At 40.4% G+C, this 14,881-nt stretch overlaps 1 protein-coding gene across 1 annotated transcript in view; it reads right to left on the reverse strand.

The window, feature by feature from the left end:
• Positions 1-14,881, reverse strand: part of LOC131825553 (serine/arginine repetitive matrix protein 1-like) — a 618,386-nt gene that overhangs the window by 355,389 nt on the left and 248,116 nt on the right. The window contains exon 4 of the mRNA XM_059165033.1: positions 9,174-9,242. Coding sequence (XP_059021016.1) covers positions 9,174-9,242 — 69 coding nt within the window. The remainder of the gene's footprint in view (positions 1-9,173; positions 9,243-14,881) is intronic.

A 14,881-nucleotide genomic window follows, 5' to 3' on the forward strand; every position in this document is an offset into this window, starting at 1 on the left:
ATAGGGGTATAAAAGGATTACCACCACCCACTAGGCCAGCTCCAGAGAATAAATCTCAGAGTTTTCAGCAGCTTCAAGTCTGGTGAACCTGTAAGTATTCACATAATATTTCTAAAGTTAAAGTTAAAACCCACTGTTCTACAACAAAAGAATAAACAGCATCATGCCATGGTAGGTGTATCAATCAGAAAACAGTCAGAAAAATTGCTGGAAAAACAGAGCCCATAACAGGCCGTCAAAGAGAAGGAATTTAATATAGGGAACTAGTCATAAGGCTAATGGGAAGCCAAAAAACCAGAGAGGGAAGAATGAGGACACTTCCCCCTTCCCTAAAGCTTGGGAGACCACAGAGAGGGTATTCAGAAGCCAGAATCAAGGACTCTCTCACACTAGCTAGATCCACACAGAGGTACTGAACATGGAGATATACTGCCCAAAGCAAAAGAAGGGAAAGATATATCCTGGGTTTTCCCTTTCTATCTCTTCCTAACCAGCAATGGTACCTCCAGCTGGAAGAACCTATTTAGCAGTCAGTTAACAAGGGAGCCTGGGAACATAGATGTCAAGAGATGGGCATGGAGTAGATCTGAAAGCAGACAAACAATTGGCCAGCACAACAGGTAAATGCCAAGGAAATCTACCAAATATAAAAAAATGTACCACTCCTCTCAGTTAGGGTTAAAGAGGATCAAGAAAGATGGCGGAGAAGTAGCAGGCTGAGACTACTTCAGCTAGCCGGAGATCAGCTAGATAGCTTATCTAAAGATTGCAAACACCTGAAAATCCATCGGCAGATCGAAGAGAAGAAGAACAGCAATTCTGGAAACAGAAAAACAACCACTTTCTGAAAGGTAGGACCGGCGGAGAAGTGAATCCAAAGCCACGGGAAGATAGACCCCGGGGGGAGGGGCCGGCTCCCGGCAAGCGGCGGAGCAACGGCGCACAAAATCAGGACTTTTAAAAGTCTGTTCCGCTGAGGGACATCGCTCCAGAGGCTACACGGGGCAAAAGCCACGCGGGGTCAGCGTGGCCTCAGGTCCCGCAGGGTCACAGAAGGATCGGGGATGTCTGAGTGTCGCAGAGCTTGCAGGTATTGGAATGGGAAAGCCGGCTACAGAGACAGAGCCGACAGTGAGCTCACAGCTCGGGGTGACCTTGAAACGGTCGCAAGCTCGGTGAGCTCGGAGCGCGGCCGGAGGTCAGGCAGACGGGAGTAACTGGGCGCTGTTCTCTGAGGGCGCACTGAGGAGTGCGGCCCTGGGCTCTCGGCTCCTCCAGGCCAGAGACCAGGAGGCCGCCATTTGTATTCCCGTCCTCCGGAACTCTACAGAAAGCGCTCAGGGAACAAAAGCTCCTGAAAGCAAACCTGAGCGGATTACTCACCCTGGCCCCTGGTAAGGGCGGTGTAATTCCGCCTGGGGCAAAGACACTTGAGAATCACTATGACAGCCTCCTCCCCCAGAAGATCAACAAGAAATCCAGCTGAGACCAAGTTCACCTACCAAGAAGTGCGGTTTCAATACCAAGGAGAGCAGCAGAATTCCAGAGGAGGAGAAAGCCAAGCACAGAACTCATGGCTTTTTCCCTGTGATTTTTTTTAGTTTTGCAGTTACTTTAATATTTTTCTTTTTCATTTTTTTTTCTCGCCTTCGGGTAAATTTTTTTTTAACTGTTACCTTTTTCTTTTTTAATGATTTTTTACTAGCTTATCTAATATATATATTTTTTCTTTTTCATATTTTTCTTAGGTGTTTTCTTTTTTTAAAATTCTTTTTTTTTCTGTTTTCTTTTTTTTTTTCTTTCTTCCTTTTTGAATCTCTTTTTATCCCCTTTCTCCCCCCTCACGATTTTGGATCTCTTCTAATTTGGTTAAAGCATATTTTCCTGGGGTTGTTGCCACCCTTTTAGTATTTTGCTTGCCCCTTCATATACTCTTATCTGGACAAAATGACAAGACAGAAAAATTCAACACAAAAAAAAGAACAAGAGGCAGTACCGAAGGCTAGGGACCTAATCAATACACACATTGGTAATATGTCAGATCTAGAGTTCAGAATGACAATTCTCAAGTTTCTAGCCGGGCTCGAAAAAGGCATGGAAGATATTAGAGAAACTCTCTCGGGAGATATAAAAGCCCTTTCTGGCGAAATAAAAGAACTAAAATCTAACCAAGTTGAAATAAAAAAAGCTATTAATGAGGTGCAATCAAAAATGGAGGCTCTCACTGCTAGGATAAATGAGGCAGAAGAAAGAATTAGTGATATAGAAGACCAAATGACAGAGAATAAAGATGCTGAGCAAAAGAGGGACAAACAGCTACTGGACCACGAGGGGAGAATTCGAGAGATAAGTGACACCATAAGACGAAACAACATTAGAATAATTGGGATTCCAGAAGAAGAAGAAAGAGAGAGGGGAGCAGAAGGTATACTGGAGAGAATTATTGGGGAGAATTTCCCCAATATGGCAAAGGGAACGAGCATCAAAATTCAGGAGGTTCAGAGAACGCCCCTCAAAATCAATAAGAATAGGCCCACATCCCGTCACCTAATAGTAAAATTTACAAGTCTCAGTGACAAAGAGAAAATCCTGAAAGCAGCCCGGGAAAAGAAGTCTGTAACATACAATGGTAAAAATATTAGATTGGCAGCTGACTTATCCACAGAGACCTGGCAGGCCAGAAAGAGCTCGCATGATATTTTCAGAGCACTAAATGAGAAAAACATGCAGCCCAGAATACTATATCCAGCTAGGCTATCATTGAAAATAGAAGGAGAGATTAAAAGCTTCCAGGACAAACAAAAACTGAAAGAATTTGCAAACACCAAACCAGCTCTACAGGAAATCTTGAAAGGGGTCCTCTAAGCAAAGAGAGAGCCTACAAGTGGTAGATCAGAAAGGAACAGAGACCATATACAGTAACAGTCACCTTACAGGCAATACAATGGCCCTAAATTCATATCTCTCAATAGTTACCCTGAATGTTAATGGGCTAAATGCCCCTGTCAAAAGACACAGGGTATCAGAATGGATAAAAAAACAAAACACATCTATATGTTGCCTCCCAGAAACTCATATTAAGCCCGAAGACACCTCCATATTTAAAGTGAGGGGGTGGAAAAGAATTTACCATGCTAATGGACATCAGAAGAAAGCAGGAGTGGCAATCCTTATATCAGATCAATTAGATTTTAAGCCAAAAACTATAATAAGAAAGACACTATATCATACTCAAAGGGTCTGTCCAACAAGAAGATTTAACAATTTTAAATATCTATGCCCCCAGTGTGGAAGCAGCCAACTATATAAACCAATTAATAACAAAATCAAAGAAACACATCAAGAATAATACAATAATAGTGGGGGACTTTAACACTCCCCTCACTGAAATGGACAGATCATCCAAGCAAAAGATCAGCAAGGAAATAAAGGCCTCGGTCCTAAATCAGGACTCAACCGGTATCAAAAGATTGGGATCATTCCCTGCATATTTTCAGACCACAATGCTCTAAAGCTAGAACTCAGCCACAAAAGGAAGTTTGAAAAGAACCCAAATACATGGAGACTAAACAGCATCCTTCTAAAGAATGAATGGGTCAACTGGGAAATTAAAGAAGAATTGAAAAAAATCATGGAAACAAATGATAATGAAAATACAATGGTTCAAAATCTGTGGGACACAACAAAGGCTGTCCTGAGAGGAAAATATATAGCGGTACAAGCCTTTCTCAAGAAACAAGAAAGGTCTCAGGTACACAACCTAACCCTACACCTAAAGGAGCTGGAGAAAGAACAAGAAAGAAACCCTAAGCCCAGCAGGAGAAGAGAAATCATAAAGATCAGAGCAAAAATCAATGAAATAGAAACCAAAAAGACAATAGAACAAATCAACGAAAGTAGGAGCTGGTTCTTTGAAAGAATTAATAAAATTGATAAACCCCTGGCCCAACTTATCAAAAAGAAAAGAGAAAGGACCCAAATAAATAAAATCATGAATGAAAGAGGAGAGATCACAACTAACACCAAAGAAATACAAACTATTATAAGAACATACTATGAGCAACTCTACGGCAATATTTGACAATCTGGAAGAAATGGATGCATTCCTAGAAACATATAAACTACCACAACTGAGCCAGGAAGAAATAGAAAGCCTGAACAGACCCATAACCAGTAAGGAGATTGAAACAGTCATTAAAAATCTCCAAACAAACAAAAGCCCAGGGCCAGATGGCTTCCCGGGGGAATTCTACCAAACATTTAAAGAAGAACTAATTCCTATTCTCCTGAAACTGTTCCAAAAAATAGAAATGGAAGGAAAACTTCCAAACCCATTTTATGAGGCCAGCATCACCTTGATCCCAAAACCAGACAAGGATCCCACCAAAAAAGAGAGCTATAGACCAATATCCTTGATGAACACAGATGCGAAAATACTCAACAAAATACTAGCCAATAGGATTCAACAGTACATTAAAAAGATTATTCACCACGACCACGTGGGTTTTATTCCAGGGCTGCAAGGTTGGTTCAACATCCGCAAATCAGTCAATGTGATACAACACATCAATAAAAGAAAGAACAAGAACCATATGATACTCTCAATAGATGCTGAAAAAGCATTTGACAAAGTACAGCATCCCTTTCTGATCAAAACTCTTCAAAGTGTAGGGATAGAGGGCACATACTTCAATATCATCAAAGCCATCTATGAAAAACCCACCGCAAATATCATTCTCAATGGAGAAAAACTGAAAGCTTTTCCGCTAAGGTCAGGAACACGGCAGGGATGTCCATTATCACCACTGCTATTCAACATAGTACTAGAGGTCCTAGCCTCAGCAATCAGACAACAAATGGAAATTAAAGGCATCCAAATCGGCAAAGAAGAAGTCAAATTACCATTCTTCGCAGATGATATGATACTATATGTGGAAAACCCAAAAGACTCCACTCCAAAACTGCTAGAACTTGTACAGGAATTTAGTAAGGTGTCAGGATATAAAATCAATGCACAGAAATCAGTTGCATTTCTCTACACCAACAGCAAGACAGAAGAAAGAGAAATTAAGGAGTGAATCCCATTTACAATTGCACCTAAAACCATAAGATACCTAGGAATAAACCTAACCAAAGAGACACAGAATCTATACTCAGAAAACTATAAAGTACTCATGAAAGAAATTGAGGAAGACACAAAGAAATGGAAAAATGTTCCATGCTCCTGGATTGGAAAAATCAATATTGTGAAAATGTCTATGCTACCTAAAGCAATCTACACATTTAATGCAATTCCTATCAAAGTACCATCCAACTTTTTCAAAGAAATGGAACAAATAATCCTAAAATTTATATGGAACCAGAAAAGACCTCGAATAGCCAAAGGGATATTGAAAAAGAAAGCCAACGTTGGTGGCATCACAATTCCGGACTTCAAGCTCTATTACAAAGCTGTCATCATCAAGACAGCATGGTACTGGCACAAAAAAAGACACATAGATCAATGGAACAGAATAAAGAGCCCAGAAATAGACCCTCAACTCTATGGTCAACTAATCTTCGACAAAGCAGGAAAGAATGTCCAATGGAAAAAAGACAGCCTCTTCAATAAATGGTGCTGGGAAAACTGGACAGCCACATGCAGAAAAATGAAATTGGACCATTTCCTTACACCACACACAAAAATAGACTCAAAAAGGATGAAGGACCTCAATGTGCGAAAGGAATCCATCAAAATCCTTGAGGAGAACACAGGCAGCAACCTCTTCGACCTCAGCCGCAGCAACATATTCCTAGGAACAACGCCAAAGGCAAGGGAAGCAAGGGCAAAAATGAACTGTTGGGATTTCATCAAGATCAAAAGCTTTTGCACAGCAAAGGAAACAGTTAACAAAATCAAAAGACAACTGACAGAATGGGAGAAGATATTTGCAAACGACATATCAGATAAAGGACTAGTGTCCAGAATCTATAAAGAACTTAGCAAACTCAACACCCAAAGAACAAATAATCCAATCAAGAAATGGGCAGAGGACATGAACAGACATTTCTGCAAAGAAGACATCCAGATGGCCAACAGACACATGAAAAAGTGCTCCATATCACTCGGCATCAGGGAAATATAAATCAAAACCACAATGAGATATCACGTCACACCAGTCAGAATGGCTAAAATCAACAAGTCAGGAAATGACAGATGCTGGCGAGGATGCGGAGAAAGGGGAACCCTCCTACACTGTTGGTGGGAATGCAAGCTGGTGCAGCCACTGTGGAAAACAGCATGGAGGTTCCTCAAAATGTTGAAAATAGAACTGCCCTATGACCCAGAAATTGCACTATTGGGTATTTACCCTAAAGATACAAACGTAGTGATCCAAAGGGGCACGTGCACCCGAATGTTTATAGCAGCAATGTCCACAATAGCCAAACTATGGAAAGAACCTAGATGTCCATCAACAGATGAATGGATCAAGAAGATGTGGTATATATACACAATGGAATACTATGCAGCCATCAAAAGAAATGAAATCTTGCCATTTGCGACAACATGGATGGAACTAGAGCATATCATGCTTAGCGAAATAAGTCAAGCAGAGAAAGACAACTATCATATGATCTCCCTGATATGAGGAAGTGGTGATGCAACATGGGGGCTTAAGTGGGTAGGAGAAGAATAAATGAAACAAGATGGGATTGGGAGGGAGACAAACCCTAAGTGACTCTTAATGTCACAAAACAAACTGAGGGTTGCTGGGGGGAGGGGGTTTGGGAGAAGGGGGTGGGATTATGGACATTGGGGAGGGTATGTGCTTTGGTGAGTGCTGTGACGTGGGTAAACCTGGTGATTCACAGACCTGAACCCCTGGGGATAAAAATATATGTTTATAAAAAATAAAAAATTAAAAAAAAAAAAGAGGATATTCAATACAAAGCTGATGTCACCAATATTAGTTTTGATTGGGCTACCATTTGGAAATGTCATCAAATTAAGCCTCCCAATCCAAATGGCACTGCAAAGATTGAAAGACCGCCAATATAATCACATTTCTTTCAACATATGAGAAGACAAAAATGAAACCCCTTTTGGTAGCTCTTTTGCTCCTGGATTTCACATACAGGTAAGAATTCAGAGGACACATTGGGAAATGTATACAGGATGGTTACCATTTTAATTTGGCTTGGATATCAAAAACTACACAAAACCATCTAAACATTACCAGATTTCAGTTAAAAGGGTCACTGGAATATTGGAAAGCTAAAAGGATACATTCTGAGAATTAAGGACTGTCCCAAATATCATCCTGTCTTTGCTTTTCTCTTTTCACTGCAAGATGTAAAAACTTTGTAGGACCAGTCCAGAGTCAGATTCATATTAGACTATTTCCCTAGGATGTCCTCAGAAAAATTGTTTGGGCTTATAAAACTGAGTAAGTTCTAGGGGGGAAAAAATCACAGAATTGTAGACCAACTGAAATCGTGTAACCTTAGACAATATAATCTCTGTGTCTCACTTTCCTTAGACTGTGAAGATCAGATTAGAACATCTCCCCCATCTTCAGGGAGAGTGCAGGGATGTGACCAGTGACTTGCTCAACCCACACCAGACCACCAGACAAACTCTGGAAAGTGTGAGAAGTGTGAGAAGAGAAATCAAAAACACTGATTAAAACCCAATGTGCATTTTCAGGAGATGCAGGAAGCCAAAGAAAACTGGATATTCAAAGCAATCTCCCAAGACTGGAGCCATTGCCCCTCTTTTCAGGTTGCCTTTTTTCTTAGCTCACACTCACAAAGCAATATATCCTTCCAGAGTTAAAAGATACTAAGCAAAGCTGATGCCAGTGGAGGCAGAGCTATCACCTCAAGTTTTTTCTACCAACCAATCAATATAAAAAGAGGCACCATGGGGCACACAGGGGATGCAGTGAGTTAAGCATCCAGATTCTTGGTTTTGACTCAGGTTGTGCTCTCAGGGTCATGAGATCAAACCTCACACTGGGCTCCGCACTCAGCATGAAATCTTAAGTTTCTCTCTCCCACTGCCTCTACCCCTTTCCCCCTTTCCCTAATGTGCGCACTCACTCTGTTTCTCTCTCTCTTTCTCTCAAATAAATAAATAAATAAGATAAAAGAGGCACTGTGATAAAATAATGCATAATGGAAGAATTTATTTTTCCCATTAATTTCTTTAATATTTTTATTGATAAGTGTCAATTTCTTACAAAGAAGTTGCGAAGACAAGATAAAAGAATATAACAAGAGTGCTCACATTATGCTGAGACTGGACTAAATTACCATCCATACTAAGTGTCTACAGAGAGTCAATAAAATGTGGGAGAAGATGCAACTATAAACCATTTATAATGTGCTTCTTCTACCATCACTCCAGCCTGCCTAAGTGACCTTAAAAGTCTAAAAGAGAATTTGGACCAATAAAGCAAAAGACAAGACAGAGCTTATTTCCTGTTGGTCTCGAGGTAACAAATTCAAGTCCTACCCAGCTTTTAGAGTCTAAAGTTAGTGTTCTCACCATATGCTGCTTTAAATAGAAGCCCATGTAGTCACCTGTGTAAATGGCTTAGCAACCTAAAAATCTTGCTTTTTTTACACACAGAAACATAACGGTGCTGTACTGGCTTAACTTGCTTGACCCGAACGCAGATTTTAATCATCCTGAGTAACAAGGTGAAAAAGTGATTATTTGCAATATCAGTACATTTTCGGATATACCAGTATATACACTCCTAGAGATCCTTTGTGTCATACACACACACACACACAGAGGCATGCACATATGCACACACATGGGAACATACACACTTTCCTAGAACAGAAAGGACAGAGAGAAAATCTTTGGTTGAAGAATAAGAGGCAAATCTATTCTCACGAATTGCCAGACTGACTTCGTTAGCTAGGCACGGAGGAGGGCTTTGGATGTGGAACTGGGCATTTCCCTCTCACTGTTCCCCTCACGTAGCCCTGACTGGAGACTCGAGGTGGATAGAAGTCACCAAAGAGGAACTCCACAGCCCTTTGCCAAGGGGCCACCTTCAAGGTGAGAACAGGCAAGAGCCTGATACCCTCCACGTTTGCCCAGTAACGAGGTAACTGTACTTTGAAGGGCACTTCGGGGGGAAACAAGCATGACAAGATTCTTAAAAAGAGCATGTTACCTGATGTGGCTGTGAACTGGACCATCTGCTATAGGAAGGAGCCCCCGAAGACTTGCTGGCCGAGGGTCTCTGAAAAAGGGAAAGGGGGGAGAGATTTCATGTTGTCACACAAACTGAATCACTTTCTATTTCTCTAAACAAATTATTTATTCAGTGTCTACAGCTCCAAAAATTAATGCAGTCTTAGACTGTCTCAATTTACTCTCTGTTTCACTTCTTTTAAAACACATTCTCCTCAGTGAGTATAATAATACAAACACCAGAGCCAAAACATCTGGATCCAACTTGCAGTGTGTACTCGTTGTTTGACCTGGTGAAAGTTATCCAAATTCTCTCTGTCTCTACTTTGTCTTCAGTGAGACTAGAATAATAATTTTTATGTCACAGGATTCTTGAGGGGGATCAAATTTTGTATGGTAAGGTGCTGTACACATAGAAGCCTTAATTCAACAAGCAGAAAATAAGGCAAATTATTATAAGTTTCCACATGAAACCAAACTGGTATACAGATATCCACATTAATAAATGAGGTCATTTGAATCTCTTACTATAAAGAGACCGTTCATCTTGGCAAAGACCTGACCGTACTATTGTTACCAGTTCTCTGGGCTTGTAAAAATACCATAAATTCACTGTAGATTTTCTCATCCACAGCCATTCTTAATACCACTTGGCAGGGGGTGGGGTACGGGGGGTGAACTTCTACCAGAGAGGCTCAAAAAAACAAAACAAAACAAAATAAAACAAAACTGCATACGCACATCCTCGGCATTTCCTCCCTCCACTCCAATGAGACAAAATGTAATTTTGGAGGGGCAGGAGGTAACAAAGTTCTGGGAAACCCTTTGCTTTTCTGATAAAAGGGAAAAGATAATGCTGTGACCTTCACCACTACTACTCCTTTCTCTCTAAATAAAGATACGATGCATGGAGCTGAAGCAACCATTCTGTGACCAAGAGGAAAAAGGGCCAAGAGAAGAACAGAGATGCTAACCCTAACTGGTCTTCTTATGCAGTTTAACCACAGCTTCAGGCTGCTACTCTTGCAGCCTGAACTTCCTTGGGTAATTGACTATACTCACATTTTCTACCCCTTGCAGAAAGTTATGGATACTTCATGCCAGAGGCGTGAAGATATGGAAGTGATTGGGATGTTTGGAGAATGACCAGTAGACCACTACAGTACTGCCAACTCCATACTACCCATCACGGCATTCCATCTGCCTTTCAGGACCCCTGTGTAATTCTGTGCTGGCCTTTGCTGTTCCTGACAGCTTTCCTCAATCTCTGCCACGGAAGGCTGGCATGCTAGCTAAATGCTGTGTTCTGCCTGCTCAATTCAACTCTCCTCTCACATCTGCCCGTTTGAGGAGATAGACATGGGATCAGCTCCCCTGCCCCACTGAGGCTGATGGGATTGGATGCTATAACACAGTATAAGAGGCGTTTCTGATTTCAACTTGGGTAAAGGGAGAACTATCAAGGAAGTAGCTGGAAATTAAACTAAAAATTTAATCATATTCCCTCAATGAGAAGCAGTAGCAATGAATTTCAAACACATCTGACTTTACCAGCGCATGACCATGTACCTTCTCTTAATGCCATTTTCTTAATTGTGAAATAAGAATAATTTAGATGGTCTCCATGCTCCCTCCTTATCCAACCCAAAATCTAGTCAATTAAATGATGCTATGCTTTACTGATTATAGTGGCAACACTGAACTTCCATGGAAAGATGCGATTCCTCTCAATGTTATGTACCTAAAATACCAAAGAAACATCTGAAACCTCTGTTACCTAGAAAATGCTAGTTATCCAGAATTAGCCCATTGCCTGAATATTGTAGCAGATCCTGACTTCTCTGCATTTTTTGGAAGGGGCCATTGGCTGATTTTCTACCCCAATGATTTGGGCTTCAGTAGAATCTCGTCAACTCTCCTTAAGTCATAACCTTTAGGAATTTACCATCAGATTAATTTTTGAGACATCATATGTTGAGAGCATAACTTATCATAGTTTCAAGCCACAATACAGGTTTCTAAAATTAAACCATAATTTTTATATTATTATCAGGAAAATAAAGCTTTATGGTTTTTTTCAATTGAGATATAATTGACAAATAATATTATATAAGTTTAAGCCATCAGAGTTGATTTGATACATCTACATTTTGCAATATGGTTATCACCCTACTGTATATAGTAAATTTTATATAAAACATGTATATTATATATAACATATATATCTCTTCTTTATCCACTCATCTGTTGACAGACCCTTAAGTTATTTCCATATCTTGGTTATTATATATAATGCTGCCAGAAACACCAAGTGCAGATATCTCTTTGATAGCTTGTTTTCTTTTCTTTTTTTTTTTTTTTATATCATAGAGTAGTTCTATTTTTTCCATTTCTTAAGGAAGCTTCATACTGTTTTCCACAGTGACTGCACCAGTCCCACCAAGAGTGTGCACAAGGGTGCCCATTCCTCCACATCCCCATGAACACTTGTTATCTCTTCTTGAAAGCTTTGATTTTTTTTAATCAAAATAAAATGATGGTAATCAAATTCAAGACGTGAACACTAACATTCAAAAAAATATTTTAAAGAAAAGTGAGATGTGGGACCTACAGTATATGAACCAAATTATTACGGAACCTTGAAGTGGGAAGGACAGAAAATGGGTTTCTGTGGATTTGAATGCAATAAAAACCCAATGTGAAACACACAGCTCTCCCTTCTTGAAAGGTGTCATGATACTTCCATGCCCACGCTTAACTTTCTCCTAAAGGTCACACTGCACTTCAGCACACAAGTATAATTAATTGCATAATGGTAATTGCAGTCTATTGTGATTCACACACTTCATGTCCTTTCTAGTGCTAAGGATAAATGTAAAAGGCCAGAGAAACAACAAAATAACTGGTCAATATTAATTACAATTTTAAAGACATGGCCACGTCCCAAATTGTAGCATAGCTTCTGATGGATGTGACTATATTCAAAAATCAGTTTAATAGCACAAAACACAATATCTGATATCTTTTTGAATCTTTGATTCAAAGATATCTTTTTGAATAAACTAGCCATAAGGTGTGGTTTGGATTTCAGTCTGGACGAAAATAAACTCACAGATAAGTAATAGATCATACCCTCCATCTCTCCCTCTTAGTGCCCTTAGCAGTGGTTAATCAAAGGACAGTATCCAGATCAGAATAATGAGGCAAGCTGGTTTAAAATGCAAATTTATTGACCCCAGGAATTTACAAATCTCTGGAAGTGGGATCCAGCAATTTGCATTTTTAAGAGGCTCTTCAAGTGATTCGCATTTAATCTTGGAAGCAAAGAAACATCCCAGAATATTCCCAGCACACACTTCTACTGCTACATGCATCCACTGAGTAAGGATGATGATGAGTAGAGGTATGAAGACCCAAGGATATTATTGATAGTAGTTTTCTCTAAACAGACAAAATGAACTCTCAAACTCCAGAGAAATATCTCTGGAAATTGTGGGAAGATGCTTGAGGAAAAAGAATCTGATTTTTAATCTACTGATATAGATTGAATGTTGAACCACCACAGTCCAATTAAATGGCTGAGTAAGGGTTGCAGTTTAGATATCCAACTCCTGTCCTTGGAAAACCTTCCCTGAATACCAAGAACTGGCTACTCTACTGATGTTTCCGGCACATCTGCACTTACATCTTAGCAAAACTTCTGTTACACTCACTTGTAATTGCCTTCTAAATGCAGTTTCCTCTTGTAGAATGGACATTCCACAAGGTTATAAGGGAAGACAGGAGAGAGTTGGGGCTGGGTCTTATTTACTCAAATAACTAGGCATGCTTGTATACTAAGTGCTCAGTAAACATCAAATTAATTAATAGGTTTAGCAGGCTTAATCCTATTCAAGTTTAGCGAGTATGACCAGGGGACTGTGACAATGGAACCAACACGCCTGAGGACAAATGCAGTAAAAACTGGTCAAATTCCAGAGCCTCAGTGGCTGCTATAATATCTTAGAAAGGGTAATACCACTGGCCCAGATTTCAGGATATTAGGGTAAGGAGTTCCCTAATGTGGCTTCATAGAAAATACCAACCGTTAAAGTCAACAGGGCAAGAAATCAGGGAAATGGCAGACATCACACAGAGGTAGAAAGCACTGGTGAACGGCTACATGTGATTCCATAGGAAATGTCTCCAGAAGGCTGTGAGGTAACTGCCAAAGGACTAGATGATCTACAAAAACAGAGAGAGGCCGGAATTCAAAGAAATATTGAGGCAAAAATACATACCCCAGTTTGCGTCTTCTCTCTCTCCCACCCCCAGGCTGTGGGTCTCAAGCAGATCCAGGTTACTTATATCAGAGAAGGGAGCTCAGGAGGAGGAGGATGGAAAACTGTTTAGTGACAAAAGCACGCAGAGTGTGCTATTAACAAAGGCAGGGAAGTACTATGCAGAAACCTGGAAGACAGACCAAATTCAATGGCAGCTCCTAAGTGAGGAAGGCTGCCAATGCTGCAGGGAGCCCACCAGCCAGCCAGCCGCCCTACTTTGTCCACACTGTCCTTCGCTTGGCCAGCTACTTCCAAGTCTAATTGCCCATCAGCGTAAGACAAGGAACTTTGGGAATGTGTACATTTTTCAGTAGCTAGAGTTCTTTCTGCATTTGGCCTGGAGCATATTTGGAGAACGAGAAATGAAGAACCAATAAATAGTGTTAGAAGGTGCCAATTAGACATCTGCGTTTAACATCGTGGCACAAAACGTCACTGACAAATACAGTCCAGGAACCAACACGGGTTATTCAGACAGATTGAACTCTGGATGACAGACATGACTTTTGGGATTTTAATTTCAGATGGAAAACCATGTTTCCAGCCCCAGTGAGATGAATCATGCAAGAAACAAGACCAAACAGCAAAGGACCTAGACAGCAGTAACACTTTTAATAAGTAAGGTAGGAAGAGATGACTCAAAAACCTTCCCAGGGCAAGAAACTTTGTAAAGAATAAGTGGTAAAGGCTCTACCCACATGTACCTTCATAAGGAGCTACCAAAAAAAAAAAAAAAAGAAAAAGAAAAAAGAACCCACACACAACCAAAGTCAACAACAACAAAAAAAAACAAGTGCACATACCAAGCCAGTTAAGAAAAGGAAACTGATTAAGAAAAAAAAAGGTATAGGGTGAAGTTCTGCAATCTCTTTAACAATTTTGCTATTGAAAGCATGATTTCGGGGGCGCCTGTGTGGCTCAGTGGTTAAGCATCTGCCTTCAGCTCAGGTCATAATCCCAGGGTCCTGGGATGGAGTTCCACATCTGGCTCCCTGCTCAGCGGGAGTCTGCTTTTCTCTCTCTCTCTCTCTACCTGCCTTCTGTTGATGCTCTCACTCAAATAATTTAAAAAAAAAAAAAAAAGCATGATTTCCTCTTTATTATTATAATACCCTGGAACACATATTCCAGCATGTGCTGTTGCATGGACTCAGCATTTATGGATGGAGCCTATGCTGTGAATGTGAGAAACATGAGAAACAGCCTCTTGCCTCCCCATCCTCTGTAAACACCATGATCCATTAGTTACCTTCACTTTGATAAGAAACTATCAAGCTCAGGGCACCTGAGTGGCTCAGTGGGTTAAAGTCTCTGCCTTCAGCTCAGGTCATGATCTCAGGGTCCTGGGATCAAGTCCCGCATCGGG

This window comes from Mustela lutreola, chromosome 2, assembly GCF_030435805.1.
Source record: "Mustela lutreola isolate mMusLut2 chromosome 2, mMusLut2.pri, whole genome shotgun sequence".
In the NCBI taxonomy this organism is placed as follows: domain Eukaryota; kingdom Metazoa; phylum Chordata; class Mammalia; order Carnivora; family Mustelidae; genus Mustela; species Mustela lutreola.